The sequence below is a fragment of the Salmo trutta genome, chromosome 13, assembly GCF_901001165.1.
Source record: "Salmo trutta chromosome 13, fSalTru1.1, whole genome shotgun sequence".
Taxonomy (NCBI): domain Eukaryota; kingdom Metazoa; phylum Chordata; class Actinopteri; order Salmoniformes; family Salmonidae; genus Salmo; species Salmo trutta.
Window position 1 is genome coordinate 75206740 of NC_042969.1, and position 27352 is coordinate 75234091.

The following is a 27352-nucleotide window of genomic DNA, read 5'->3' on the forward strand; positions in this document are numbered from 1 at the left end:
GATACCTTCCCCCCCCCCCCCCCCGACTCCGATACCTTCCCCCCCCCCAGACTCCGATACCTCCCCCCCCCCCCAGACTCCGATACCTACCCCCCCCCCCCCCCCCCGATACCTTCCCCCCCCCCCCCGACTCCGATACCTTCCCCCCCCCCCGACTCCGATACCTTCCCCCCCCCCCGACTCCGATACCTTCCCCCCCCCCCCCGACTCCGATACCTTCCCCCCCCCCCGACTCCGATACCTTCCCCCCCCCCCCAGACTCCGATACCTTCCCCCCCCCCCCCAGACTCCGATACCTTCCCCCCCCCCAGACTCCGATACCTTCCCCCCCCCCCAGACTCCGATACCTTCCCCCCCCCCCAGACTCCGATACCTCCCCCCCCCCCAGACTCCGATACCTTTCCCCCCCCCCCAGACTCCGATACCTTCCCCCCCCCCAGACTCCGATACCTCCCCCCCCCCCAGACTCCGATACCTTTCCCCCCCCCCCAGACTCCGATACTTCCCCCCCCCCCCCCCCAGACTCCGATACCTTCCCCCCCCAGACTCCGATACCTCCCCCCAGTGATGGGTGAAGCCAGAACTCTGAAGTCAGACTTCCCATGGAGTCGGACTTCAGAGAATACTAATGAGAAGGACTGCGTCAGTGCCACAGCACAGATCTCACAATATAATGTAGGCAGAGAACACACACAGAAGACAACTTCCAGAGAGCGAGCGAGCGGGTAGAGCGAGCGAGAGAGACAGCGAGCGAGCGAGGGGGGTAGAGACAGCGAGAGAGACAGCGAGCGAGCCGGAGGGGTGGGTAGGGTGGGCGAGCCGGCCGGCCGGAGGGGTGGGGCGGGCGGGCGAGCCGGAGGGGTGGGGCGGGCGAGGCAGACAGACTGAGCGAGGCAGACAGACAGAGCGAGGCAGACGGATGTTTCCCACTGTAAAACCATAAGGACATTGACTTACGATCCAGTCCGTTGACGTAGCAGATGGAGACCTCACAGTGTCCCCACACGGCACTGACGATAGGGTACAGCCTCCTGCCCTTTAACCCTCTGAAGGCCACGCCCAGGTACTGGCCGTCCACCATGAAGCTGAGCGTGCCCTCGTCCATGTCCAGCACCACCAGCAGGGCATCCGGCAGAACAAACGACTCGTCTGCCTCCAGGAAACACGGGTATGTTGGTGCCGAAGTGGAGGCCAGCCGGTTCTTACTGTCGTGGTAGAGTCTGTTCCGGCCCAAGTCCCAGCCCCACGACTCACAGTCAGAACCCACCAGGGCCGTGTAACCCACAGAGTGTAGAGGAGAGTCAGCCGTGCCCACCCCTACGACAGCGTGTGTTCCTCGTTGTCTCGCCGGCCAGTGGATCCTCCAGACATGGAGCCCCCGTGTGTAGCCCACCTGGCCGCGGATGCAGTCAGTGCTCTGGGCCACCGGGTGGCGGTGGAAGGTCAGCTTGTCATCCTCCTTGACAAAGACGTTGAGCGAGCGGTCCTCTGGGTTCCAGGCGTGGTGGAGCTGCAGGTCAGAGGTCGCAGGGGGCATGTCCAGAAGTAGGTCAAGACGAGGAGGCCGGCAGAAGTCTGGACCCCGCAGCTCACGGCGGACAGGCCGATATGAGGGCTCACCCCGTGCATCAACCGACTTGATGCTGCCCGAGATCTTCTGACCCATCGCTGGAGAGGGATGGAGGGATAGAGGGAGATGGAGGGCAGAGCGAGGGTGGTATGGGACTTCTCGCCGTTACCTCATGGGCGCTGTGGCCAGAAGGGCAGTCGTCCCTGGCTGAGAACCACTCTCAGAGACACTCAGTCCACTGTCAGAGGAACCTCGCTCCTACAGGAGACACATAGAAGAAAACATTACTTGACATTATCATGACATATTCTCACACCAAACTCCTGTTACACACAGCAGCAATGGCAAGACAATACAACAATGAAGGCCCTTTTCCTTACATATTCAACTCTCAAACAGACAGGCTAATGCAGCTGGCTTCCTTCACCCAGAATAAAAACAGTCAAAAGAGCAGAGAAAGGGGGAGGAGAGGAAGCACAGGAGAAAGAAAGATGTATCAGTCAGAAACGGCCCCGGGCTGCTCTGTAGTTCCTAACAGCTCTCTGGAAGAAGGGGGAACATCTGAGCAACAAAAAGGAAGGATGAACTCTTCTGACTCACTCAAAGACATTCCTCCTCGGTTACCAGCCTCACGCCAAGGGAACCACCCCTACAGACAGTGTGTGTGTCAAACCCGACATGAACCAAACGAGACTGCACCTCCCCAGAAATGTAGCTGCTCAGTTTTAACCACACACTGAACAGAGATTGTATAACATACATTGTATAACGAAACAACAAACGTGGGGTCACTCGCATGCACACAATGAAAAGGCCTGTGTGTGTGTGTGTGTTCTTAAAAAGTAAGGATATTCAGACAGAACGCTAACATTACTCAGATTTTACTCAGGCCCTTTCAGAAGGAGTGGAGACTAAAGACCAAAAAGATTTGAGAAATCATTCCACAACAAAGATCTCAAAACAGTCAGTTACCGTGACAGATGTTACATGACTATCTCTGGCACAGTCATCCTGCCACTACATTTCCCATAAACCCACTGACACCCCTGTGCATCCCTGTTACCCAGCCCTGGGCCCAGCTGTTCCAAAAACACTCCCTCCCTGTTTTTGAGGAGAACGAGACCTACTCTGCTTCCAGAGAACAGAGAGAGAACCCTTAACTGTCACCCTGCACCTCCCTGTGAGAGCAGAGCTGCTGCGGGGACAATGGAGGGAATAGGTCACACTCTGAACCCAAACTCCAGGGGGAGAGAGAGAGGTGGTGAGGCAGAGCTGGCTAGCCAGCTCCAGATTGAACAACCACATAAACTATTGTCTGTGTGAAGTAGGATGTACCTGCCTGTGTGTGTTCCAGACCTCATTTACATTATGCAGGCTCTACACAAATAACAGCTACACATATTTATTCATTTAGAAGTCTATAAATGACTCATGGTGCCATTTGTTCTGGAATGAAGGGTGCTATTTATCACAATGTATTGAGGCCCACAGACTTACTGATCACAGTCCTGCGCCTTCAGACATTCACTCTGCCTCTGTGTATGAAACAGACAGACACTTGTTTGCTGACTGAGGAGGTCCATCTTTGGTAATGAGTGGTGTGTCTAGTCTGAGGGAAGCTACTCGGCATCATATGAAGAGAGGAAAGAGAGAAATCAAATGGTGCATAATGGACAGTGACAATTACTCTCCTGCTGACCTCAACTTCATTGCCAAGATGTCTGCAGTCACATGTGCCCTCCTGTGTGAAGTCCAATCTCTGTGTGTGTGTGCACGCACTCGACCCCTTTGGCCAGTGTGTGAAGGCACACACACACCCACCCCATCTGGTGTTTCTACTAATCAGGGCCTCTATCTCCTCTTGAATATAGTTGTGGAGGAGACAAAAGGGAGAGAGATGACAGGAGATTGGTGGTAGAGTGAAAGGGAGATGCAAGCCCACAAGAGGAGACGGGTCTAAGGGAGCGCAAACACCGTGATGAATGTCGATCTGTCGCCATTATTCCTTTTTTATTTAACCAGGCAAGTCAGTTAAGAACAAATTCTTATTTACAATGACGGCCTACCCCGGCCAAACCCAGGCCAAGTGTGTGCCGCCCAACGGGACTCCCAATCATGGTCAGTTGTGATACAGCCTGGAATCAAACCAGGGTTTGTAGTGACTCGTCTAGCACTGAGATGCATTGCCTTAGACCGCTACACCATTTGTTCAGCACAATGTGTTTTAGGAATCCCCCCGCCGGTGGGGGTCAATGCCAAACATTTTAGTGCGATTCTACATGGCTTGCAAATTATGGCTCACACTCTGTTCAGAGGTGCTAAGTACTCTGTCGGCAAACGCTACCGGTGTGTCTGTGCCTTAAGGGAGGAAATATGGAGTGATGAACAGAGGAAAGGAGGTAGATGACAGGTAGAGGAGTGGAATAAGAACATCAGTTATTCTAGCAGATCTCTGTTGGTATAGGTGAGAGCAGCTGGCATGTAGAAGGCCACTGCTAGCTGGCTGGCGTTGGCAGTGTCGTTGTCAGCATATCAAAACACAGAGACTGGCCAGACAATACAAGGTCACACAGACTCATACATGCCTTGAAGACGCATTATAGCAAGATCGAGTGACAGCAGCTTTGAACCGACACATACACAGAAAACGGACATGAACAGATATGCAGTTTTGCACACTCACACCGTCTGAGTTGTAGAGCTTTTAAATAGCAGATTCTCTTTTTCCAAGAGAATTTGACATTCTATCCTCCGTCTCCCCTTAGTTCTCCTCTCTCCGCCACGTGCCATCCCTTATTGCCAAGATAGAGGCGCTTCCCCACCATCATGTGCTTTGTGGAAGAGCAGATGTCCATCACAGACCTAACTCAGTGTAAATGGAATCCCATAACATTGTGTTGTGTCACGGGCCATTGGCTGGCTGGGGGATCAATACAACGCTACTGGAGCCCAACCTCTCTAGAAATGACTATTGAGCAGAGGGGAAAACACCACAGTGATATGTTACGTATTGGAAGATAAGGGGTTACACTGTTTATTAATGTGAGATTCTGAGAACAATTCCATTGATACAAGGTGGGCGGAGTCTGAACTATTTCAGTGTTCCAGTCCATCTGAGCCAGGACTAGCAGACAGAGGTGTGACTGAACTGTTAGGGCAAGCACATCCCTAGTCGTACCCACTCAACCTAACAAATATGACTTGTTCTAACAGTAACTTAAATACAACACTGAGGGATTTAATGTGAGACTGAATAATAGGACACTGCCACAGCACAAGTATGACAACAAACCATAGGATACTGTTACTTTGAGTAAAACATCTTGATATTGAGTTTGCTTTACAGTTTACTGTTAAATGCAGAGCACATCTCACAGGACAGAAAAGACAGTGACTTATTCACTCTCCTACGCTCCAGATTTGTGTAACAGCACATCTTAACAGCTAATCATCTGTCATCTCAACCCTAGAGGAAGTGCCTTCTCTCGCTCTCTCTGTGTGTGTGTGTTAGCCAAACAGCTGTGGAATGATAGAGTACCACAAAGCTCCCTTCATTTGACATTCCCTATACTGAGTCTCTTTAGCACAACGCAGCTTGAACGCAACAGTACCACACGAACGAGACAGAGAGCGCAAGAGGGGGAAGATGGAGAAAAACAGAAAGAGACTTCTTACCATGTGAAGCGATATCCAAAGTCAAGCTGGTCTCAGCATTTAGCTTTCTCACGACTCAAGGCATTTTGTACGCAAACACCAGGAGGAGAGAGAGGGAATCTCAGACTTTTCCTGAATGCCTTGTCCAACTATTGCCAGAACACAGTGGATTGAGAGAGGAAGACCATGAGAGAGAAATAGGATAGAAAAAGAGTATGTCAGTAAGTGACGTCACAACAGGAAAACAGTCTAGCCTCAGTCAGTTCCCAGCTACGACAGGAAAACAGCCGCTGGAAGGAGCGAGGGAGGGGAAGAAAGAGGGAAAGAGCGAAGGAGGGGGCTAAGCACGAAGCAACAGAAAGTATTTCCCAACGATTACAAAACAATCTAGTCTCGCTTGCTCTGTGCTTCAAGTGGAGTGAGAGAAAAAAAAAAAGAGCAGGATCGACGTGCCACTGACCAAACCGCCTAGAAGAGACATGCCACTCAGAGCTGAAAGCCTCCCTGGCTGGAATGTACTTCGCTGGTTGCTGCAGAGACAGCCTTGTGAGTGAGTGCACTGTAGGAGAGACTGAAGAGGGAAACTGAGGGAGAAAGAGGAGGGCGGGAGGGCAGAATGATGGTGGGAGAGCTGTATCATGTTACTCCTCTCACAGACGTCATCTTCCAAGTATGGAGAGAGCATGAAGACATACTTGTTCATGTTAACATTTCAACCCTCTCCTGTCTAACCTTCTCACTGTTCAGCTTTGCAACCATGCCCGCCTCTTCTCTACCCTTCTCAGTGCCTATCCATCCCCTATCATGTTTCTCCCCTGAGAGACAAGAAAGCCTTCCCACCAACTCTACTCCCACACATTTTAGAGAGTGGCATTCCTCTCACCATGCCCTTTCCTCAATCTGGGGTGGCTTATTAAATCACACAAGCTGTAGAGAGCAGAGTCAAGTCTATACCCCACACAGATTCTACAACCACCAGCTAATAAATTGAAATGCACACTGTATAAAAAGCCCAATGCAGCTTCTGCGTATGAGTACATTAGGATGTTTCTGTTCCATTGCTTTGTTTTCACATGGGCTCCTGTTCAGTGACATCATTGCGACGTGTTTGACCTCTGTGTGAGACTAAAGAGCTCCCTTCGTCAGAGCAGAGGAGTCCCGAGGCCAGCACAGAGCACAGGCTGGAAACCCTGTCACCCCCACTGTGTCTACATTCCAGTCCATTTCAACCCTCACCACACAATGTTGACAAAATACAGTCAACCATGTACGAGTCAGTCAACTAGCTAGTAACAACCGTTACCTCAACTGTCAAACACACAGCACCACACAGAGAAGGGAGCATTGATCATTAACATGAAGAGCAAGTGGGACAAAGTGGGGAGATGAGAGGGAAAGAGATGGTTAAAGACGAAGGCAGAGTGAGGGAGAGGGGGACAAGGTGGGGAGATGAGGGAAAGAGATGGCTAAAGACGAAGGCAGAGTGAGGGAGAGGGGGACAAGGTGGGGAGATGAGGGAAAGAGATGGCTAAAGACGAGGAAGGCAGAGTGAGGGAGAGGGGGACAAGGTGGGGAGATGAGGGAAAGAGATGGCTAAAGACGAGGAAGGCAGAGTGAGGGAGAGGGGGACAAGGTGGGGAGATGAGGGAAAGAGATGGCTAAAGACGAGGAAGGCAGAGTGAGGGAGAGGGACAAGGTGGGGAGATGAGGGAAAGAGATGGCTAAAGACGAGGAAGGCAGAGTGAGGGAGAGGGGGACAAGGTGGGGAGATGAGGGAAAGAGATGGCTAAAGACGAGGAAGGCAGAGTGAGGGAGAGGGGGACAAGGTGGGGAGATGAGGGAAAGAGATGGCTAAAGACGAGGAAGGCAGAGTGAGGGAGAGGGGGACAAGGTGGGGAGATGAGGGAAAGAGATGGCTAAAGACGAGGAAGGCAGAGTGAGGGAGAGGGGGACAAGGTGGGGAGATGAGGGAAAGATGGCTAAGATGAAGAAGGCAGAGTGGGGGACAAGGTGGAGAGAAAGAAAGAAAGCAGTCAAAGAGCAACAGAACACGTTTTGCAGAGGAAGGGTAGAAACATTACAAATCAAACTGTGTGCATACACACTACAACAGAAAAGATGAAACAGAAAAACCTTGCAGGACACTAGCTATAAAATAGTAACACGTCATCACAAACAGCTATCTTGACAGATTGGTGCTATATATATATATATATATATAATATAATATATATATATATTAAAACAGACCCACACAGACAGTGAATATGAATCACTTCACGACAAAGATCAAAAGGGAGTTTGAGAGCCAGGGTTGTTCAATGAGGCCATTAGTCCAAATGACTTCCCATCTCACATACAAAAAGGAGACTGAAGAGCACAATAGCACCCCCTTACCCACTGCTTCTTCTGTAATCCAGCTCCTCCAGATTTGCACCCAGCTGAGAGCAGAATGGCTAGTTCCCTATAGAGCTGGATCACAGAAGATCAGACAGGCATCATACCCTAGCACTGCTCTGGGGGTCAGTAGATGCATTGCCACAAGTTGGATCCAGATAGTGAAGTATTTGAAACCTGGCCCCAGTACAGATATAAAGCTGCTTGTTCCAAGTCCTGTCAGACTTTGCAGGAGCGGTTTTACTGGAAGCTCAAGGTGTATTCTAGAGGCGTAATCCACTTGGGTTGAGTACACATACCCAGGTGCTATTAACGGAGGTCAGTCAAGTTGAAAGGTCAGCAGGTGTCTCCTCTTTCACAACTCCTTGTCTATTCCTTCTCATGCTCCTCCTTTGTAAACTCAAAATCCCTGTGCTACAATCCAGCTGCCTGCCTTGCCAGAGCCACACATCCTTCCCATCAGCCAACAGTTAGGCAAATTAATGGAAAGATTACAGATAATGATACTTGTCACCACACAATAGCACCGTACTGGCAACAACAAAGCCCAGAAAAACAGGTTTGAGTAGCACCTGGGAACTGACTGTGGCAGGTTGATGCTACACATGGGTAGAACTAGTGCACGAGACGAGAACCTCCTATACAATTTATAAAGGGCTTGGACAAATAATGCTCTAGAATGAAATCCACAATGGGGTGACGTGGGTTATCAACGTAGTCTAGCACACACTGTATATTGTCTATGTGGTACTAGTGTCATGACGTTGACCTGTGGGTAAGGTTTATGACCCCCCCCCATATATACCTTTCTCCCTTCCCCTCTCTCTCTGACCCTACTGAAGGACTGTTGAATAGCCTTTGTTAAATATAGAGAGTCTGCGAACATCAAACAAGTGGGGGGAAAGGAACCATATTTCGGTAATAGAACCAGTTGGAAATATACCAGGTACTTAACCTCTCTAGGGTAGGGGGCAGTATTTTCACATCCGGATAAAAAAACATACCCGATTAAATCTGGTTATTATTATTGTATAACATAATCTCCTAGGAGTGTCATCTGATGAAGATCAAAGGTTAGTGCTGCATTTAGCTGTGGTTTGGGTTTTTGTGACATTATATGCTAGCTTGAAAAATGGGTGTGTGATTATTTCTGGCTGGGTACTCTCCTGACATAATCTAATGTTTTGCTTTCGTTGTAAAGCCTTTTTGAAATCGGACAATGTGGTTAGATTAACGAGAGTCTTGTCTTTAAAATGGTGTAAAATAGTCATGTTTGAGAAATTGAAGTAATAGCATTTAAGGTTTTTGAATATCGCGCCACTCGATTCCACTGGCTGTTGACTAGGTGGGACGATTTCGTCCACATTCTAGTTATCAGATTCACATGGAATTGTTGTGCAATTTAAATGTTTGATATTGAAACTGTTTGTTAGGAGTTTCAATGTAATTTTAGCTTCCAATTGAGAGAATTGGGTTTTCATAAGGAAAGAGCCCTGACCAAATCAGCCCCTGTGAAGAGACAGGGGCTATAAACGATGAAACACACCCTTCTCTCCTCGCCACTGTATAAGTCAGTGACGAAAACGTAACCAGCCTGTACCGGGTACGTGAGGTCTGCAGCCTCTGCGTTAAAAGGACACACACGTCAAGTATAGAACTAAGCCAACCTCAGCGTGAGCTTTGGTTGCGAATGGTATGAACTTTGAACTTTTATTCACTACAGAAGTGATACTTCCTAGCCGTTGAGTTAGCAGCGGCCGCTGTAGACGTGGGCTAGGAAAGGACGGACGAGGTATCCAGTCTAACACACAACGAAGATACTACAACGTATCCATTTGACCACCTGTGACATTCTTCCGAGGACAGGAAGAACTGTTGGCCAACACGGCCAGCATCTACGACCAACCTACCGAAGCGCAGCTCAGAGTAAATATTTATTGCATTTTCCTTTTCCAAATGGGCGGTCATTTAGAATGCATACGATACTGTATTTAAAATGGCATAGCTGCTTTCTCTGTTCCTCAGTCTTCCCGCTCTTTCATTCAAGCCCAACCCCCTTTCTTTGTGTAACAAGCCGCCATGCCGGTTTAGCCCACATCCTCCTATCATTTCCTTGTAACCATATCTGTTTGTGCATTTCTGTGAATTATTTAGTTTAGTAAATAAATGATTTTAAGACAATTGATGTATGGATGACTCATAGTGAAGACTGGGTTTGTGCAGATAACCAACAATTTATGACGTTTGGAATGAGATTGACGTGAGGTAAACTAACATTAAAGGAGACTAATCGATCAGATATTAATATCTGAAAGTTATTAGGAAAATTATAACTTTAATCTGAATATTTTCCTTGGTGCCCTGACCTAGACAATTAGTTACACGATTAATCAGTTTAATCGCGTAATTATGATTACAGAGAGTTATTTGATAAACATGTCTTCTGTTTTAATGATGCCAAAGACACGACACTAGTATCATGCAGTTGGTTAAAACCCAAGGCATTCTCTCCAGGTCCACAGCACATCTCAGCTGTTTGGGCTGAGCCCTGTTCAAATATTAATAGGTACCCAGGCTGAAGGCTCTGGTTACCTGGGTGAGCAGGTAGATATGCCCAAACTGGTCTGATCAGGTTCCCCACCCTGCCCCATGGGTAACAAACGGGAACAATCTCATTGGTGGCTCCAACAGGAATGAACAATCAAAAGCACTCTGAGCCAATTGGCATCATGACATGTCCTGGATCTTTTATTAGTATCACTGAATAAAACGACAGCACCTCATCTCTGCAGCTTTGTTGCGTCAGGAAGGTTGAGTGGTGCAGCGGTCTAAAGGCACTGCGTCGCTAGAGGCATCACTACAGACCGTGGTTTGATTCCAACCTGCATCACAACCAGCCGTGATTTGGGGTCCCATATGGTTGCGCACAACTGGCCCAGCACCGTCCGGGGTAGGCTGTCATTGTAAATAAGAATGTGATCTTAACTGACTTGCCTAGTTTAATAAAAATGTAAAAAATAAAAAAATCCACTGGTTTTGTTCACATTTTACACTTTGAATGTGTCTGAAATGAAGTCAGTGACCAATAAAGGCATTGGGTACATCAACTGTGAGGAGCCAATTATTAGTAGCCGAGTTATGCTGGCTGTGCTCACTTGTTAATCCATCCGAGAGCTGGCATCCACAGCAAACCACCACATCACCAAGTCCTAAGATAACAGGTCAATCCCTTGACAGTGGTTCTGCCTACTTCCTGAGGAAAAACAGAAGGGAGCCAATGAGGCAGCAGGTAGAATCAGGACAGTACATAGACAGTGTCTGGAAACATTACTAGCGGTCAAATCCTTGCTTCCTTAATCCTTGCTTCCTCACCTCTCTTAAAAGTGGATTGCAGGAGAGGATCCAATGAGACAACCAGTAGAAGACAGGACACAGGCCTAGACAGTGATGTGGGATAAGTCTTGGGAGGTGAAAGATAAGGACACTAAAATGTAAGGTACTTCACTTGAGTGTAGGGCAATTAAGAGTCAAACAGTGACCTAGTAAACCTGAGGGTAAGGGACTTCACTAACCTGGATGTGCAGAACACTTGGCTATGCATATTATTAGTACATTTGGATAGAAAACACTGACGTTTCTAAAACTGTTTTAATGATATCTGAATATAACAGAACTCATATGGCAGGCAAAAACCCTGACAAAAATCCAACCAGGAAGTGTAGAAATCTGAGATTTGTAGTTTTAAGTGATTGCCTATACTTAGGGTTCATTTTGCACTTCCTAAGGCTTCCACTAGATGTCAACAGTCTTTAGAACGTTGTTTCATGCTTCTACTGTGAATATTGAGCGAACGAGAGGGCCTGGAGTCAGATGAGTGAGGAAATTACATGAGCTCAGAGGCACACGCTCACGTGAGAGTGTGAGCTGTGTTCCTTTTCTTTTCTGAAGACATTGGAATTGTCCGGTTGGAATATTACTGAAGATTTGTTAAAAACATCCTAAAGATCGTTTGACATATTTCTACGAACGTAAATATAACTTTTTTTGACTTTTCGTCGTGACATTTTCGCACGCTTCCTGCATTTGTAGTAGTGGACTGAATGCGCGAACAAAAAGGAGGTATTTGGACAAATGGACTTTATTGAACAAAAGGTAAGTGAATATTTATATTATTTCTGAGTTTTATTGACTCCACAAAATGGCGGGTTCGGTTTCGTGTGAACGCTGTACTCAGATTATTGCAGTGTGCTTTCGCTGTAAGTTTCTTTAAAAAAATCTGACAGTGGTTGCATTAAGGAGAAGTGTATCTATAATTCTTTGAATTACAGTTTAATATTTGATCAACGTTTGAGTATTTCTGTAAATTGATGTTCTCATTCACCGGAAGTTTTGGGAGGCAAAACATTTCTGAACATTACACGCCAATGTAAAATGTTTTTTTTTGATATAAATATGAAATGTATCCAGCAAAACATACATGTATTGTGTAACATGTCCTATGGAGTGCCATCTGATGAAGATCAAAGGTTAGTGATTCATTTTAGCTGTATTTCTGGTTTTTGTGACACCTCTCCTTGCTTGGAAAATGGCTGTGTGGTTTTTCTTGTTTAGGTGCTGTCCTAACATAATCTAATGCTATGCTTTTACCATAAAGCCTTTTTGAAATCAGACAATGTGGTTGGATTAACGAGAAGTGTACCTTTAAAATGGGATATAATAGTTGTATGTTTGAGAAATTTCAATTATGAGATTGTTGTTTTGAATTTGCCGCCCTGCTATTTCACTGGCTGTTGAATAGTGTGTCCCGCAGGTGGGATGGTCACGTCCCACATACCCCAGAGAGGTTAATGTTTTTTCTCCACAATTTTGTGATATCCAAATTGGTAGATACAATCTCGTCCCATCGCTGCAAATCCTGTACGGACTATGGAGAGGCTAAGGTCGAGAGCCATGCGTCCTCCGAAACACGACACTGCCAAGTCACACTTCTTGACGCACTGCTCGCTTAACCCGGAAGCCAGCCACACCAATGTGTTGAAGGAAACACCGTACACCTTGCAACCGTGTCAGCATGCATGCGCACGGCCCGCCACAGGTGTCGCTAGAGCGCGACGGAACAAGGACATCCCGGCTGGCCAAAACCTCCCCTAAACTGGACTGATTGTGCGTCACCTCATGGGTCTCCCGGTCGAGGCCGGCTGCGACACAGCCTGGGATCGAACCCGGATCTGTAGTGACACCTCAAGCACTGCAGTGCCTTAGACCGCTGCGCCACTTGGGAGGCCTGCAATCTCAATGTTCAGGCGACTCCTCTTCAAACATTAACCAGGTGTGTAGTGCCTCAACGCCTGTTTGCTGGCTAAATTGGCCATTAGGCCTGGGCGGAATTGATGAAATGACTCTGTCGATGTAGTACATTTCTCAGCCTCAGGCAAACAGGCCTCTAATCACAATGTGACTACAAGGTCTCTCGTGTACAGAATAATTCCCAGCCTCCACACAAACACACACACACACTTCTCTAGACAACAAACATATCCTCACGGTGCCCCTGCTGCTTCCACCTTCCAGCAAAATAGACCCAAACACACACTTAACAAATCCAAATCAGCACCAAACTCCATCCTCAATCAAGTGATGAACCACTGGAGACTAGACTACCCAGCCAAGACTACATCCATCAGCTGTGTAAAGTGCTGCCGCCTCCAGTTTCACTGGGTGGAAACCTGGTTCTAATTGGGAGTTTATCCACCTGCTGAGTCTCCAGATGTTGCTGGGCGGAACTGGGGGCTCTCTGCCACTTGATGAGACTAGAGGAGATGAGAGATGTCAGCCCTGATTAATACATCACGCCTTTCTCATTACAGCTACTTTCACCTCTCCCACAATCTCCCCGCTCACTCTCCCTCAGTCTCCAGCGGTCAGCAGCAATTAAGCAAAATGAAGATTGGAGAGCAGGCCGTTTGGTAGCTAAGGCGCTAAATAAAAACTTGAGTTAAAGCAGTGGGAGTAGGATGTGATATCTATTGGCTGCTGCTGTAAAGCTGCAGTTTCATAGACTATAAAAATAAGATTGTATAAGCAGAGGCCTGTTAACCTCTCTGGGGTATGTGGGACGCTAGCGACAGCCAGTGAAATAGCAGGGCGGCAAATTCAAAACAACAAAAATCTCATCATTCAAATCTCAAACATACCTATTATATCCCATTTTAAAAAGATACACTTCTCGTTAATCCAACCACATTGAAATCGGTCAAAAAGACTTTACAGCGAAAGCATACTGTATAGGCAATCACTTGAAAAACTACAAACCTCAGATTTCCACACTTCCTGGTTGGATTTTTCTCAGGTTTTTGCCTGCCATATGAGTTCTGTTATTCTCACAGACATCATTCAAACAGTTCTGGAAACTTTAGAGTGTTGTCTATCCAAATCCACTATGCATATCCTAGCTTCTGGGCCTGAGTAGCAGGCAGTTTACTACGGGCACGCCTTTCATCCGGACGTCAAAATACTGCCCCCTACCCTAGAGAAGTTAAGTTACACAGCTGAATAGCAACAGCATCCTTTTCACTCTACAAAAAGTTATCTTGAGAAAAGGTACTGCGTTTTGTTCAAAAGAGTTCCAGGTATGCCAGTGTGCTCCAAGAGATAGTGGTGTGGTTCTCACATCCATGTGGAGATTAATCCAAAGGATACTCAACATCAAATGAACAGAAAAAGGACTCTGAAGAAAAAAAAATATAATAATTCAACCTTTTAGGAATCTTAATCTGAGATCCATGTAGCATACATGCAAATGTTTCCATAGCAGGGCAGACTATAGTGCATACGATAAGGGATATATCAAGGGCACTTTGCATCATATGGAAAACCTGGGGGGGGGGGGGGGGGGGGAGGAGAAGTTGGACATGCTGGGCAGATCACAGTGCCCTTCCCTCAGGCCAAAAGTCCAGCATCATCATGACTGATCTGATTGAAGGGGTCATCTATCCAAGCGCACCAGGCCCACAGGCAAAAAGAAACAGATGTGAGAGATGGGCAGCAGGTTGGAACAGCAAGAGTTGAGACTCTTATTGCTCTTCCTTTACAATTGACCACCTGTTTCCTGAATCTTCTTCAGTAAGGGTCTTTATTATTTCACTGTGCCCCCCCCCACCTTATACACACACAGCTCACGCCGAGGTTACCGTGACTCTAGCACTTAAAATCGATAACCACTCTTTGTGGACAGACCGGTATGAGGGTTGAATGGGCATTGAAAAGATAGTGGCACTAAGGTCACAGCAAAACAAACAGTGAAAAAAAAGATCAGATTCCTCATTTGTTTGGGTACTGGTTTCTCTCAACACTAAAACAAGTCATTATCTTTAGGTAAGTCCCCAAATGACTGGCACACACACACACACAAAAAAAACAGCAGGTATGTACTACATCAAGACAATGATGATTTGGCTTGGGCTGCATCAAGCTCATATGTGCCCACTGGGCTAATCAGAGAGAACTGTGGGAAGCTGCTTCTTTGATTTGACTGGAGATCAGATCCCATCCATTGGTGTAGGCTGTTTATCCTCTTGAGGATATCCTACCATAGGGGGCGCCACAGCGCATTTTGGAAAAAATTCATTCCCATTTTCAACGGCCTACTAATCAAACTCAGAAGCTAGGACATGCATATACTTTTATATGGATAGAAAACACGCTAAAGTTTCTAAAACTGTTTGAATGGTGTCTGAGTATAACAGAACTCATATGGCAGTCAAAACCCCAAGACCGATTGAAACAGGAAGTGGGATTCTGAATTGTGGACTCGACTTCACAGCCTTCCCTGTAATTCACAACGTGAAAAAACGTTCATTGAGCACTTTCTAGTGCTTCCACTAGATGTCCCCAGTCTTTACAAAGTGTTTTGAGCCTTCTACTGTCGAAACTCAGTGAAGGAGACGCTGTGGCAATTGGTCACAAGTGGGAGGGCCATCAGCATTGTGACGTCAGCGGCCGTGTCTACCCCGACCTTTGGAAACACAATGAAATCGTCCCACTCGAATCTTATTGGCTCTCTTGTTGAAACAGGCCCTGAAGATTAATGTTATACAACGTTTGACATGTTTGAACGAACCTAAAGGAGGGAAAAAAGTTACTTTTCGTAACCTAAGTCCCGCGCCCGGATCAACATTTGGATACAGCCTTCAGACGCGCTAACAACAGCAAGCTAATGGAACATAAAGGATGGACTTTTTCGACCGAAAATACATTTGTCGTGGACCTGGGATTCCTGGAAGTGCTTTCTGATGAAGACAACTAAAGGTAAGGGATTATTGACAATATTATACAAGATCAGATGTGATTTGCGATTGTTCCAAGATGGCGCCGAGCTAGGTTTTCTAGCTCATTTTCTGAGTATCGCATCCCCTTTTATCTCAAAGTGTGATTACCCTATAAAGTTAATTTAAAATCTGTTATGACGGGTGTTTTCAAGAGATATTCATCTATAAATCTTAGATTGACAATATAAAATAAAAAAATCGTTTTCGAATAGTAATTTATGAAATTGTAGCACTTTCCCGGGACGCATTTTATGGGAAAATAGTTAGCCAACGTCAGACGCCGATGTAAAATGCTGTTTTTATATAGAAATATGACCTTTATTGAACAAAAGAATGCATGCTGTGTGTAACATGATGTCCTAGGTGTGTCATCTGATGAAGTTTGTAAAAGGTTAGTGCTGCATTTAGCCGTTTTTTGGTTATTTGTGATGCATGTGGTTGGTCGGAAAATTCAAATACTTTTACCATGTACTCCTCTAACATAATCTAATGTTGTGCTTTTCCTGTAAAACCTTTTTGAAATCGGACGACGAGGGTCGATTCAAGAGAGGTATATCTATAAAACGATATGAGACAGTCCTATATTTGAAAAAAAAAATAAAAAATATTGAATTGTGTTATGCTAATGTCGCTAGGAGTTTTCGCTGGAAAATGATCCCGCTAACGGGATGAGAGTCAAGAGGTTATCTCCCAAATAAGCAGTCTTCCTTCTACAGTATCAACAAGCAGGGCTGCCACAATCGCATAACTGACAATTATGGGCAATAACCATGAACTTTATTTTCAAGTAGATATAGTTCACCCAATAGCAGTTTAGTACCGGCCAAACTTCTGCTAGGGTGATTACACAGAGAACATTACTACATCATCATGACAAGCACAGTGACTCAGAAAGCCTATCGCAGAAAACAAAAAACTTCAGGTAAATAACTGAAGAACTTTTTTTTTTTTTTTTACATGAAGCAAGTAAAGTTGGTAATCATTTTACAAGCACAAGGGGCATCAAAACTTTATTGTATTCATTAAGTTGTAGCGTTATGTACTACAATAAAACCATTAAAAAAATGACAACTGTGTCCATTTCGCCTGACAATTAATAGTTACCCAACATTTAGAAATCTTCACAGCCCTAAACAACAACAGGTAATGGCAAGGTATGACAGACCTCACCTTGCCATTTTCTGTCTTCTCCAATTCTAGAAAAGACAATCATAGCAGCGCTGAGGCTGCTTCAATTTAGCTCACATGCACTTGGGAATGCAATTTATAGGGTGTGGTGGTGGAGGAAAACCCTATGGTACAATTGAGTGTTTTGCAGGTCAGGGGGAGAGAGGCTGGAAGAGTGAGTACTGTTTTCAATGATTTGACATTTCTATGGAAGACAGGGGCAAGCCATTTATCAGCGTGAGCCACTGGGGATATAAAAATACCTCCATCTCCCTTCAACCCTGTGCTCTTCATCTCTCCACAAAACACTCAGGGTGTGTTTCTCCCCCAGACTGTACTTGACTTGTATACAAGTGCCGGGCTGAATAGCGTCGTCGGCACAAACATTAAATGGTGAAATAAAATTAAAATCTGCATGTCTTGCCAATGCAGCATGGAGATGAATCACCCTGGGTGCATCTCATACACCGCTCCCTCCTTCCTCACTCCACCACCCCCATGAGACAGTAAATTAGCTCCCAAAATACCCAGCCGGCCCACCAGACACCACAGCATGAGCCTACAGACAGAGGGATTCTATAAGAACACAATCCTGAGACATGAGGCTCTGTCCAACCACTACTGGTCCACCCTGGCAGAGAGCACATTGCAGGCCCATCACTGATAACAGGCATAATTAAAGTCATGAAATACTAAGAGATTGTTATTAAAATGAGAAAGACATTTGAAGCCCTGAGGCTCCGAGAACCCTCGAGACCAAAAACTAGAGCAAGGATGCAAGTACAGTAAACCTTCACTGCAAACTCCACCTGTTGTCAGTAATTTAACTAATTTGGAGCAGTCAGTTAATTGTACTCCACAAAGCCTTGGCGACTGGTAATGATGCATGTGGATTCATTTTGAACAAACAACGCGCAGGCAAACAGTGTGCATTCGGAAAGTATTCAGACCTTGACTTTGTCCAAATTTTTACGTTACAGCCTTATTTAAAAAAAACGTACTAAATTGTTTTTCCTCCCTCATCTAGCTGCACATAAAACCTCATAATGACAAAGCAAAAACAGGTTCAGAAATCTTTGCAAATGTAGTAAAAATAAACTGAAATATCACTTTTACATAACTATTCAGAGCCTTTACTCTATACTTTGTTGAAGCACCTTCGGTAGCGATTACAGCCTTGAGCTTCGCACACCTGTATTTTGGGAGTTTCTGCCATTCTTCTCTGTAGATCCTCTTAAGCTCCGTCAGGTTGGATGGGGAGCGTTGCTTCACAGCCATTTTCAGGTCTCTCCAAAGATGTTTGATCGGGGTTCAAGTCCGGGCTCCGACTGGGCCACTCAAGGACATTGAGACGTGTCCCGAAGCCACTCCTGTGTTGTCTTGGCTGTGTGCTTAGGGTCATTGTCCTGTTGGAAGGTGAACATTCACCACAGTCCAATGTCCTGAACACACTGTAGCAGGTTTTCGTCAAGGATCTCTATACTTTGTTCCGTTCATCTTTCTCTGAAATCCTGACTAGTCTCCCAGTACCTGCCGCTGAAAAACATCCCCACAGCATGATTTTGCCATCACCCCGCTTCACCGTAGGGATGGTGCCAGGTTTCCTCCAGACGTTACTTGGCATTCAGACCAAAGAGATCAATCTTGGTTTCATCAGAACAGAGAATCTTGTGTCTCATGGTCTGCGTCCTTAATAAGTGCCTTTTGGCAAACCCCAAGCGGACCGTCACGTGCCTTTTACTGAGGAGTGGCTTCCGTCTGGCCAATCTACCATGAAGGCCTGATTGGTGGAGTGCTGCTTGTCCTTCTGGAAGGTTCTCCCATCTCCACAGAGGAACTCAAGAGCTCTGTCAGAGTGGCCATCGGGTTCTTGGTCTCCTCCCTGACCAAGGCCCTCCTCCCCCGATTGCTCAGTTTGGCCAAGCGGCCAAGTCTGGGAAGAGTCTTGGTGGTTCCAAACTTCTTCCATTTAAGACAGATGGAGGCCATGGTGTTCTTGGGGAACTTCAATGCTGCAGAAATGCTGTGCCTCGACAATCCTGTCTCAGAACTCTATGGACAATTCCTTCAACACCATGACTTGGTTTTTGCTCTGACATGCCCTGTCAACTTATAGACAGGTGTGTGCCTATTGAAATCACTACAATCAAGTTGCAGAAAAAGGATGCAGCTGAGCTCAATTTGGAGTCTCGTAGCAAAAGGTCTGAATACTGAACTACCATTCAAAAGCTGAGTCACTTAGAAATATCGTTTTCCATGAAAACATACATGAAATTAGTTGCTAAATGAAAAGGAAATACTCAAGACGTTGACAAAGTTATAAATAATCATTTTTAATTGAAATAAGTGTCCTTCAAACTTTGCTTTCATCAAAGAATCCTCAATTTTCAGCAATTACAGCCTGCAGATCTTTGGCATTCCAGTTGTCAATTTGTTGAAGTAATCTAAAGATATTTCCCCCCAGGCTTCCTGAAGCACCTCACAAGTTGAATTGGCTCTTACATACCATACGGTCAAGCTGCTCCCACAACAGCTCAATAGGGTTGAGATCCAGTGACTGCTGGCCACTCTGTTATAGACAGAATACCAGCTGACTGCTTCTTCCCCAAATAGTTCTTGCATAGTTTGGAGCTGTGCTTTGGGTCATTGTCCTGTTGTAGGAGGAAATTGTCTCCAATTAAGCACCGTCCACAGGGTATGGCATGGGTTTGCAAAATAGAGCGATAGCCTTTCTTCAAGATCTTTTACCCTGTCTCCCACTTAACCACCACCAAAAAGCACCCCCAGAAATTACATTGCCTCCATGCTTAACAGATGGCGTCAAGCACTCCTCCAGCATCTTTTCATTTTTTCTGCGACAAATGTTCTTTGTGATCCGAACACCTCAAACTTAGATGCATCTGTCCATAACACTTTTTCCCAATCTACGTCTGTCCAGTGTCTGTGTTCTTTTGCCCATCTTAATCTTTTATTTTCATTGGCCAGTCTGAGATATGGCTTTTTCTTTGCAACTTTGCCTAGAAGGCCAGCATCCCAGAGTTGCCTCTTCACTGTTGATGTTGAGACTGGTGTTTTGCGAGGACTATTTAACTTCTTGAGGGCCGGTGGCAGTATTCGGAATTTTGGATGACTGACGTGTCCAAAGTAAACTGCCTGTTACTCAGGCCCAGAAGCTAGGATTATTATACCTTTATTTCAACAAGGAACACAGACAGACCAAGTTCTCTTTTACAGCTGGGCCCTGTGTATACATGTTTACACATACAGTTTATGGACAATGATTAAAAAACTAAAACAATACAAACAAAACGATCACAGATAACACAAAAATACAACATATTTAATTTACACATAGTAGAATAACCTAAGAGCACAAAAACTTGCATTACCCGAAACAGTTACAAGCAATACAAAAATAAAAATGCTCCAATAAATATTTAAAATGAGCAGGGGGGACAAGTCTCAAGTTTAAGTTTAGTCTGCAGGCTATTCCATAGGCAAGAAGCTTAACAGGAAAAGGTAGCCATACCCAACTCTGTGGAAATCGCATGGGCCTCAAGTGTAATCCATGCTCGAGACCTGGTTTTAGGAATTATAATTATAATATTGATGAGTGATGATAAATAAGAAGGTAGCTTATTCAGAAGTGCTTTATAGACAAACACGAGAGCATGTTCTCGTCTCATGGACAGCGAAGTCCAACCCACATTTTGATATAAAACACAGTGGTGAGTTCTGTAGCTAGCACCCGTAATAAACCTAAGTGCGCAATGATAAGTAGCATCCAGCGATTTAAGTGTTGATGCCGTAGCATGCATGTAAATAATATCCCCATAATCTATAACAGACAAAAGTAGCTTGCACATTGTGTCTTCTATTTGTAGAGGACAAGCATGTCCTGTTTCTATAGAGGAAGCCTAGCTTGATTTTTAGCCGTTTACAAAGTTTGTCAATATGCATTTTAAAAGACTTTATCATCCAACCATATCCCTAAGTATTTATATGCAGGATATGCATATAACTGGTAGTATTGGATAGAAAACACTGAAGTTTCTAAAACTGTTACAATGTCTGTGAGTAAAACAGAACTGATATGGCAGGCGAAAACCCAAGGACAAGCCATCCGGGATTTTTTTTTTTTTTTTTGAGGTGTCGGCCCATTCAAATCTTTTTTATTGGGAAAATCAAAGGAATACCTCCCAGATTGCAGTTCTAGGGCAATACCTCCCAGATTGCAGTTCTAGGACTTCCACTAGATGTCAGTCTTTAGAAAGTTTCAGGCTTGTTTTTTGAAAAATGAGCTAGAATTTGTAGTTTCTTGGTGGCTCCCATTTTGACTGTAGTATAGTGCCGCGTGTGGATTTGGGCGGGCACTTTGTTATTTATCTCCGGTAATGAACATATTATTCTCCGTCTTCAATTGTATTGTTTACTTGCATATTAGGGTACCTGAGGATTGATTAGAAATGTAGTTTGACTTGTTTGGATGAAGTTCATTGGTAACTTTTGGGATTCATTTGTACGCATTTTGAACGAGGGAAACAGGTGGATTACTGAGTCAAGCGCGCCAACTAAACTGACTTTTTGGGGATATAAAGGACTTTATCGAACAAAACGACCATTTGATGTGTAGATGGGACCCTTGGGATTGCAAACAGAGGAAGATCAAAGGTAATTGATTTATTATTTTATCGCCATTTCTGACTTTCGTGACGCCTCTGCTTGTTTGGAAAATGTTTGTAATGTGTTTGTACGCGGGGCGCTGTCCTCAGATAATCGCATGGTATGCTTTCGCCGTAAAGCCTTTTTGAAATCTGCCAAAGCGGCTGGATTAACAAGAAGTTGAGCTTTTAAATGATGTATGACACTTGTATTTTCATGAATGTTTAATATTACGATTTTGTATTTGGCGCGCTCCGATTTCACCGGATGCTGTCGAATTTGATCCCGTTAACGGGATTGAAGCTGCCAGTTGAGGACTTGTGAGGCCTCCGTTTGTCAAACTAGACACTAATGTGCTTGTCCTCTTGCTCAGTTGTGCACCGGGGCCTCCCACTTCTTTCTATTCTGGTTTGAGACAGTTTGCACTGTTCTGTGAGGGGAGTAGTACACCGCGTTGTACGAGATCTTCATTTCTTGGCAATTTCTCGCATGGAATAGCCTTCATTTCTCAGAACAAGAAAAGACTGACGAGTTGCAGAAGAAAGTGCTTTGTTTCTGGCCATTCTGAGCCTGTAAATCAAGCTGATGCTCCAGATACTCAACTAGTCTAAAGGCCAGTTTAATTGCTTCTTAAAAAAAATAAAAATAATAAAATCAGCACAACAGTTCAGCTGTGCTAACATACTTGCAAAAGGATTTTCTAATGATCAATTAGCCTTTTAAAATGGTAAACTTGGATTAGCTAACAATCTGCCATTGGAACACAGGAGTGATGGCTGCTGATAAATGGGCATCTGTACGCCTATGCAGATATTCCATCAACAAATCAGCCATTTCCAGCTACAATAGTCATTTACAACATCAACAATGTCTACACTGTATTTCTGATCAATTTGATGTTATTTTAAAATGGACAAAGTGCCTTTCTTTCAAAAACAAGACATTTCTAAGTGACCCCAAACTTTTGAACGGTAGTGTATCTGTTTTTATTTTTAATACATTTGCTGAAATAAAAAATAAATTTTTTCACTTTGTCATTATGTGGTATTGTGTAGATTGATGAGGAAAATTTGAAAAAAGTATAGGGATTTGAATACACTAAATTGTGGAGGTCAGACATGCCCGTTTTACCAAGCGACATGATCAGCTTCCACAAAGCTTAGCCGAACGGGCAAGTCTGCCCAATGTATGCCAACCACTGATTGAAGAAACTATGTACTTAAAACTTTTGGGATAGGGGGCGGTATTTTGACGTCCGGATGAAAAGCGTGCCCAAAGTAAACTGTCTGCTACTCAGGCCCAGAAGCTAGGATATGCATATAATTGGTAGATTTGGATAGAAAACACTAACTTTCTAAAACTGTTAAAATAATGTCTGAGTATAACAGAACTGAAATGGCAGGCGAAACCGAGGACAAACCATCCCCCCCAAAAAAATTCTTACCACTGATCTCAATGGCTGGCAATTTTATAATAGGGTGAAATCGTGCCCGATTGCAGTTCCCAGGGCTTCCACTAGATGTCAACAGTCTTTAGAAAGAGTTTCAGGCTGGTTTTTGGAAAAATTAGCCAGAAATTTTAGTTTTTCTAGGTGGCTCCCATTTTGCCTGTAGTATTTCCAAGCGCGCGGTCTTTTTCTCCGGTAAAGACAATAACGATTCACCGTCTTAAATTGTATTGTTTATTTGCATATTAGGGTACCCATTGTTTGATTATTAACATTGATTGACTTGTTTGGATAAGTTCATTGGTAACGTTTGGGATTCATTTTGTATGTATTTTGAAGGAGGGAAACCGAGTGGATTATTGACTGAAGCGCGCCAGCTAAACTGAGTTATGGATATAAAGAAGGACATAACCGAACAAAAGGACCATTTGTAATGTAACTGGGACCTTTTGGAGTGCCAACAGAAGATCTTCAAAAGGTAAGGCATATATTATATCGCTATTTCTGACTTTCGTGTCGCAACTCCCTGGTTGAAAATGATTTGTTATGCATTTGTGTGCTGGGTGCCGTCCTCAGATAATCGCATGGTTTGATTTCGCCGTAAAGCCTTTTTGAAATCTGACATGGCAGCTGGATTAACAACAAGTTAAACTTTATTTTGATGTTAAACTTTCATGAAATCCAAGTTCAATACATTTATAGTAATTTCATTTGGCGCTCTGCAATTTCACCGGAAATTGTCGAAATGGGACGGTAGCGTCCCACTAATCTGCAAGAAGTTAAGACTTATGCAGTCTGATGTCTAGTTCAAATGTCTAGGCTTTAGCTCAGTGGGCTAAAATCATCTTGTGACTCGGAGACCCATGTTCAAACCCGGTCTGTCACACTGACAACCAATGGGTCATAACACACTGACCACCTTATAATATAATAATAAAAAATGTAAAAATTAAATCCCCTTTCCTGAAGGCAAAACTACATAGGACTCGGTAGTATTTTGTGATCACACTATGTATGCACTGTGAGCATTCATTTGACATCGGGTACCATGTTAGCAGTTAAAAAAATGGCAGGTCACTTTAGCAGTTAAATTGGCTCACACACACTAAAGTCATTAACTTATGTAGCAGCAGGCAAAGTGTATTTTTAGTTATATCATTTATGGGTCACTCAGCTTGGCCCTTTGACAGCCTCCCTAATTAAAAATGTAAAACAAAACCTTTCGTGACAAATATCATTTCAGTTTTTCACATCTTTGATCCTGTCCCCTGGCTTATTCTGCGTCACTGAGCTTGTCAAAACCCCCCAGGGAGCGATGAACCCCCCAGGAGAGATGACCCCGTTTGGGATGGACAGAGCCATCACTCATGTGGACAGGGATGTGATGACCTCTACTCATAACAGGGCCCTGCCGTGATGGCTTCACACACAAGCGCTGTATGCATTAACAGGCAAAACATGCAAACGCCGACCTCGAGGATAAAACATTTACAGTATATGTGGTCTGTCACTGCAAGCAGCACAACTCTAGGCCAGAGCAAGCAAAGTTGCTTTAAAAATACCTATGTAAATATATGTCAGTTGCCAACAAAATAATAGGGAAAATTGTACAGAAGAAAGAATTCCACGGACAGGAACAACTGCTGAGAACAAAAGATATATTAGATTGTGCAGTGTGGCAGGACCCACAAACCCGGAGCTGGGGTGTTAGAGGAACACTAGGCCCTGTGTAGAGCACATCACTGAACTCACAAGACAACTCTATTATTCATGTTGCAACTGCGCAACTAACAGCTTACACAGAGAAAACTGGTGAACCCAGAAAGAGGGATACCTAGTCAGTTGTCCAACTGAATGTATTCAACTGAAATTAGTCTTCTGCATTTAACCCAACAACTCGGAATCAGAGAGGTGCGGGGGGGGGGGGGGGGCTGCCATAGTCGACATCCACGTCTTCGTATTTTGGTTAAACTATCCCCAATTCAATGGAATTGCAACCCTCTGCATGCACAGTGCATTCTTCCATCACATGTACAGCTGATTCTCAAGATCTTGCACACTAATGAGATGCAATTGAGCCCACACTACTACACTGTCTGAGCCAAGGACTACATGCTTTCTGCTCAGTTTTGATTACAATACTGGGTGGGGTGAATATATTTTATATGACATGCATGATTTTTTTGTTAACTAATAAATAGTACCCTACATAAGTGTTTAAATAATTTCTAACTTGTTCATTTCTGCTAGTAAGTTTTTGCTACCATGTAGGGTTTCGCTTGCTTGAGCTTGCTAAGTGAGGTGTGTTAATTCATCTTACAAAGGAGTTGTTTAATCTACCTGCTTAACTATTTATCTGTAGAAAAAAAAAATTATTCAAATCTTTACAGGACAATGCCACGGGCATCATCTGATGACAATTCACTACAGCTAATGTAGAAGGAAAAGCTGTGTACATTTGCAAATTCTGTGCCAAATCATATGTGAAGAATGCAAAGATGCAGAATCACCTGGCCAAGTGCATAAAGTTCCCTCAGCGCTCATAACAAGCAACCTCTGACAAAAGTCCCTCTACATCTATTTGAGGTGAAAATGATGAATCAGACATCTTATCGATAGCAACAGCTCATGGTCCTCCTGGAATCAGACGTTTTTTTGGCTCAATGGAGGAATGTAGTCAGAAATGCTGATGAATGTCTTTCTCGAGCTGTGTATGCAACTGGTTCACCTCTGATGCTCACAAGCAATGTGTATTGGAAGAGATTTCTGAATGTATGCTGGGTGAAGAACACCAACCAAACATGCTTTATCTACTCATTTGCTGGATGCAGAGTTAAACAGAGTTCAAGTTAAGGTCAAGCAAATCATAGAGAAAGCAGACTGTATTGCAATCATCTCTGATGGGTGGTCAAATGTTCATGGGCAAGGAATAATTAACTACATCTCCACCCCTCAACCAGTATTCTACAAGAGCACAGACACAAGGGACAACAGGCACACCAGTCTACATTGCAGATGAACTGAAGGAAGTCAATGACCTTGGACCACAGAAGGTATTTGCACTGGTGACAGACAATGCTGCGAACATGAAGGCTGCTTGGTCTAAAGTGGAGGAGTCCTACCCTCAAATCACACCCATTGGCTGTGCTGCTCATGCATTGAATCTGCTCCTCAAGGTCATCGTGGCACAGATAACAATGGATACACTCTACAAGAGAGCCAAGGAAATGGTTAGGTGTGTGAAGGGTCATCAAGTTATAGCAGCAATCTACCTCACCAAGAAAAGTGACAAGAATAAGAGCACCACATTTAAGCTGCCCAGTAACCCCCTTTGGTCTGGTGTTGTCATGTTTGACAGTCTCCTGGAGGGGAAGGAGTCTCTCCAATAAATGGCCATATCACAGTCTGCAGATATGGACAGTACCCATCAAGAGGATCCTCCTGGATGATGTATTTTGGGAGAGAGTGGTAAGCAGCCTGAAACTTACAGCAGTAGCCATTGCACAGATTGTCTTCCTCAATGTCATCCTGTCTGATATTCAGACTGCTTGCAGATGTAAGAGAAGAAATCCGTACTGCCCTGCCAACTTCACTGTTGCTCAAAGCAGAGGAAACTGCAGTTCTGAAGACTTCTGCCTGAAGCCCATACACGCCACAGAGTACATGTTGGACCCCAAGTATGCTGGCAAGAGAATCCTGTCTGGTGCAGAGATCAACAAGGCCTATGGTGTCATCATTAACATGTCTCGCCACCTTGGCCTGGATGAGGGCAAGGTTCTTGGCAGTCTGGTGAAGTACACTTCCAAGCAAGGGCTTTGGGATGGAGATGCAATATGGCAGTCGTGCCAAGATATCTCATCAGCCACCTGGTAGAAGGGATCTGAGGCTCTTTCTCCTGTTGCCTCCATCATCCCACCAACATCAGCCGCCTCAGAGCGCAACTGGTCCTTGTTTGGGAACGCATGCAACAGGCTGAACAATCAAAGGATTGAAAAATTGGTGGCCATCTGGGGCAAATTAGGCATTTTGAGCCTGACAACGAGTCATCCTGAACAAGGTTGGAAAGTGACAGTATAGGTGAGGCCTCAGAGTGATGTTCAAGAGGTGGACATTGAGGAGGTCCATGGA

At 44.7% G+C, this 27352-nt stretch overlaps 1 protein-coding gene across 5 annotated transcripts in view; it reads right to left on the minus strand.

Annotated features, from left to right (window-relative positions):
- The window catches only part of LOC115206532 (SPRY domain-containing SOCS box protein 4-like), a 59761-nt gene that overhangs the window by 20563 nt on the left and 11846 nt on the right, over positions 1 to 27352 (minus strand). The window contains exons 2-4 of one of the 5 annotated variants that reach the window (XM_029773638.1): positions 10994 to 11058; positions 10777 to 10874; positions 958 to 1828 (exon numbers count right to left, since the gene is read on the minus strand). In XM_029773638.1, coding sequence (XP_029629498.1) covers positions 958 to 1666 — 709 coding nt within the window. In that variant the 5' untranslated portion in view covers positions 1667 to 1828; positions 10777 to 10874; positions 10994 to 11058. Of the gene's footprint in view, positions 1 to 957; positions 1829 to 5245; positions 5766 to 10776; positions 10875 to 10993; positions 11082 to 27352 lie in introns of those variants that run through there. The other 4 variants (XM_029773636.1, XM_029773637.1, XM_029773635.1 and 1 more) reach the window with 4 other exon arrangements.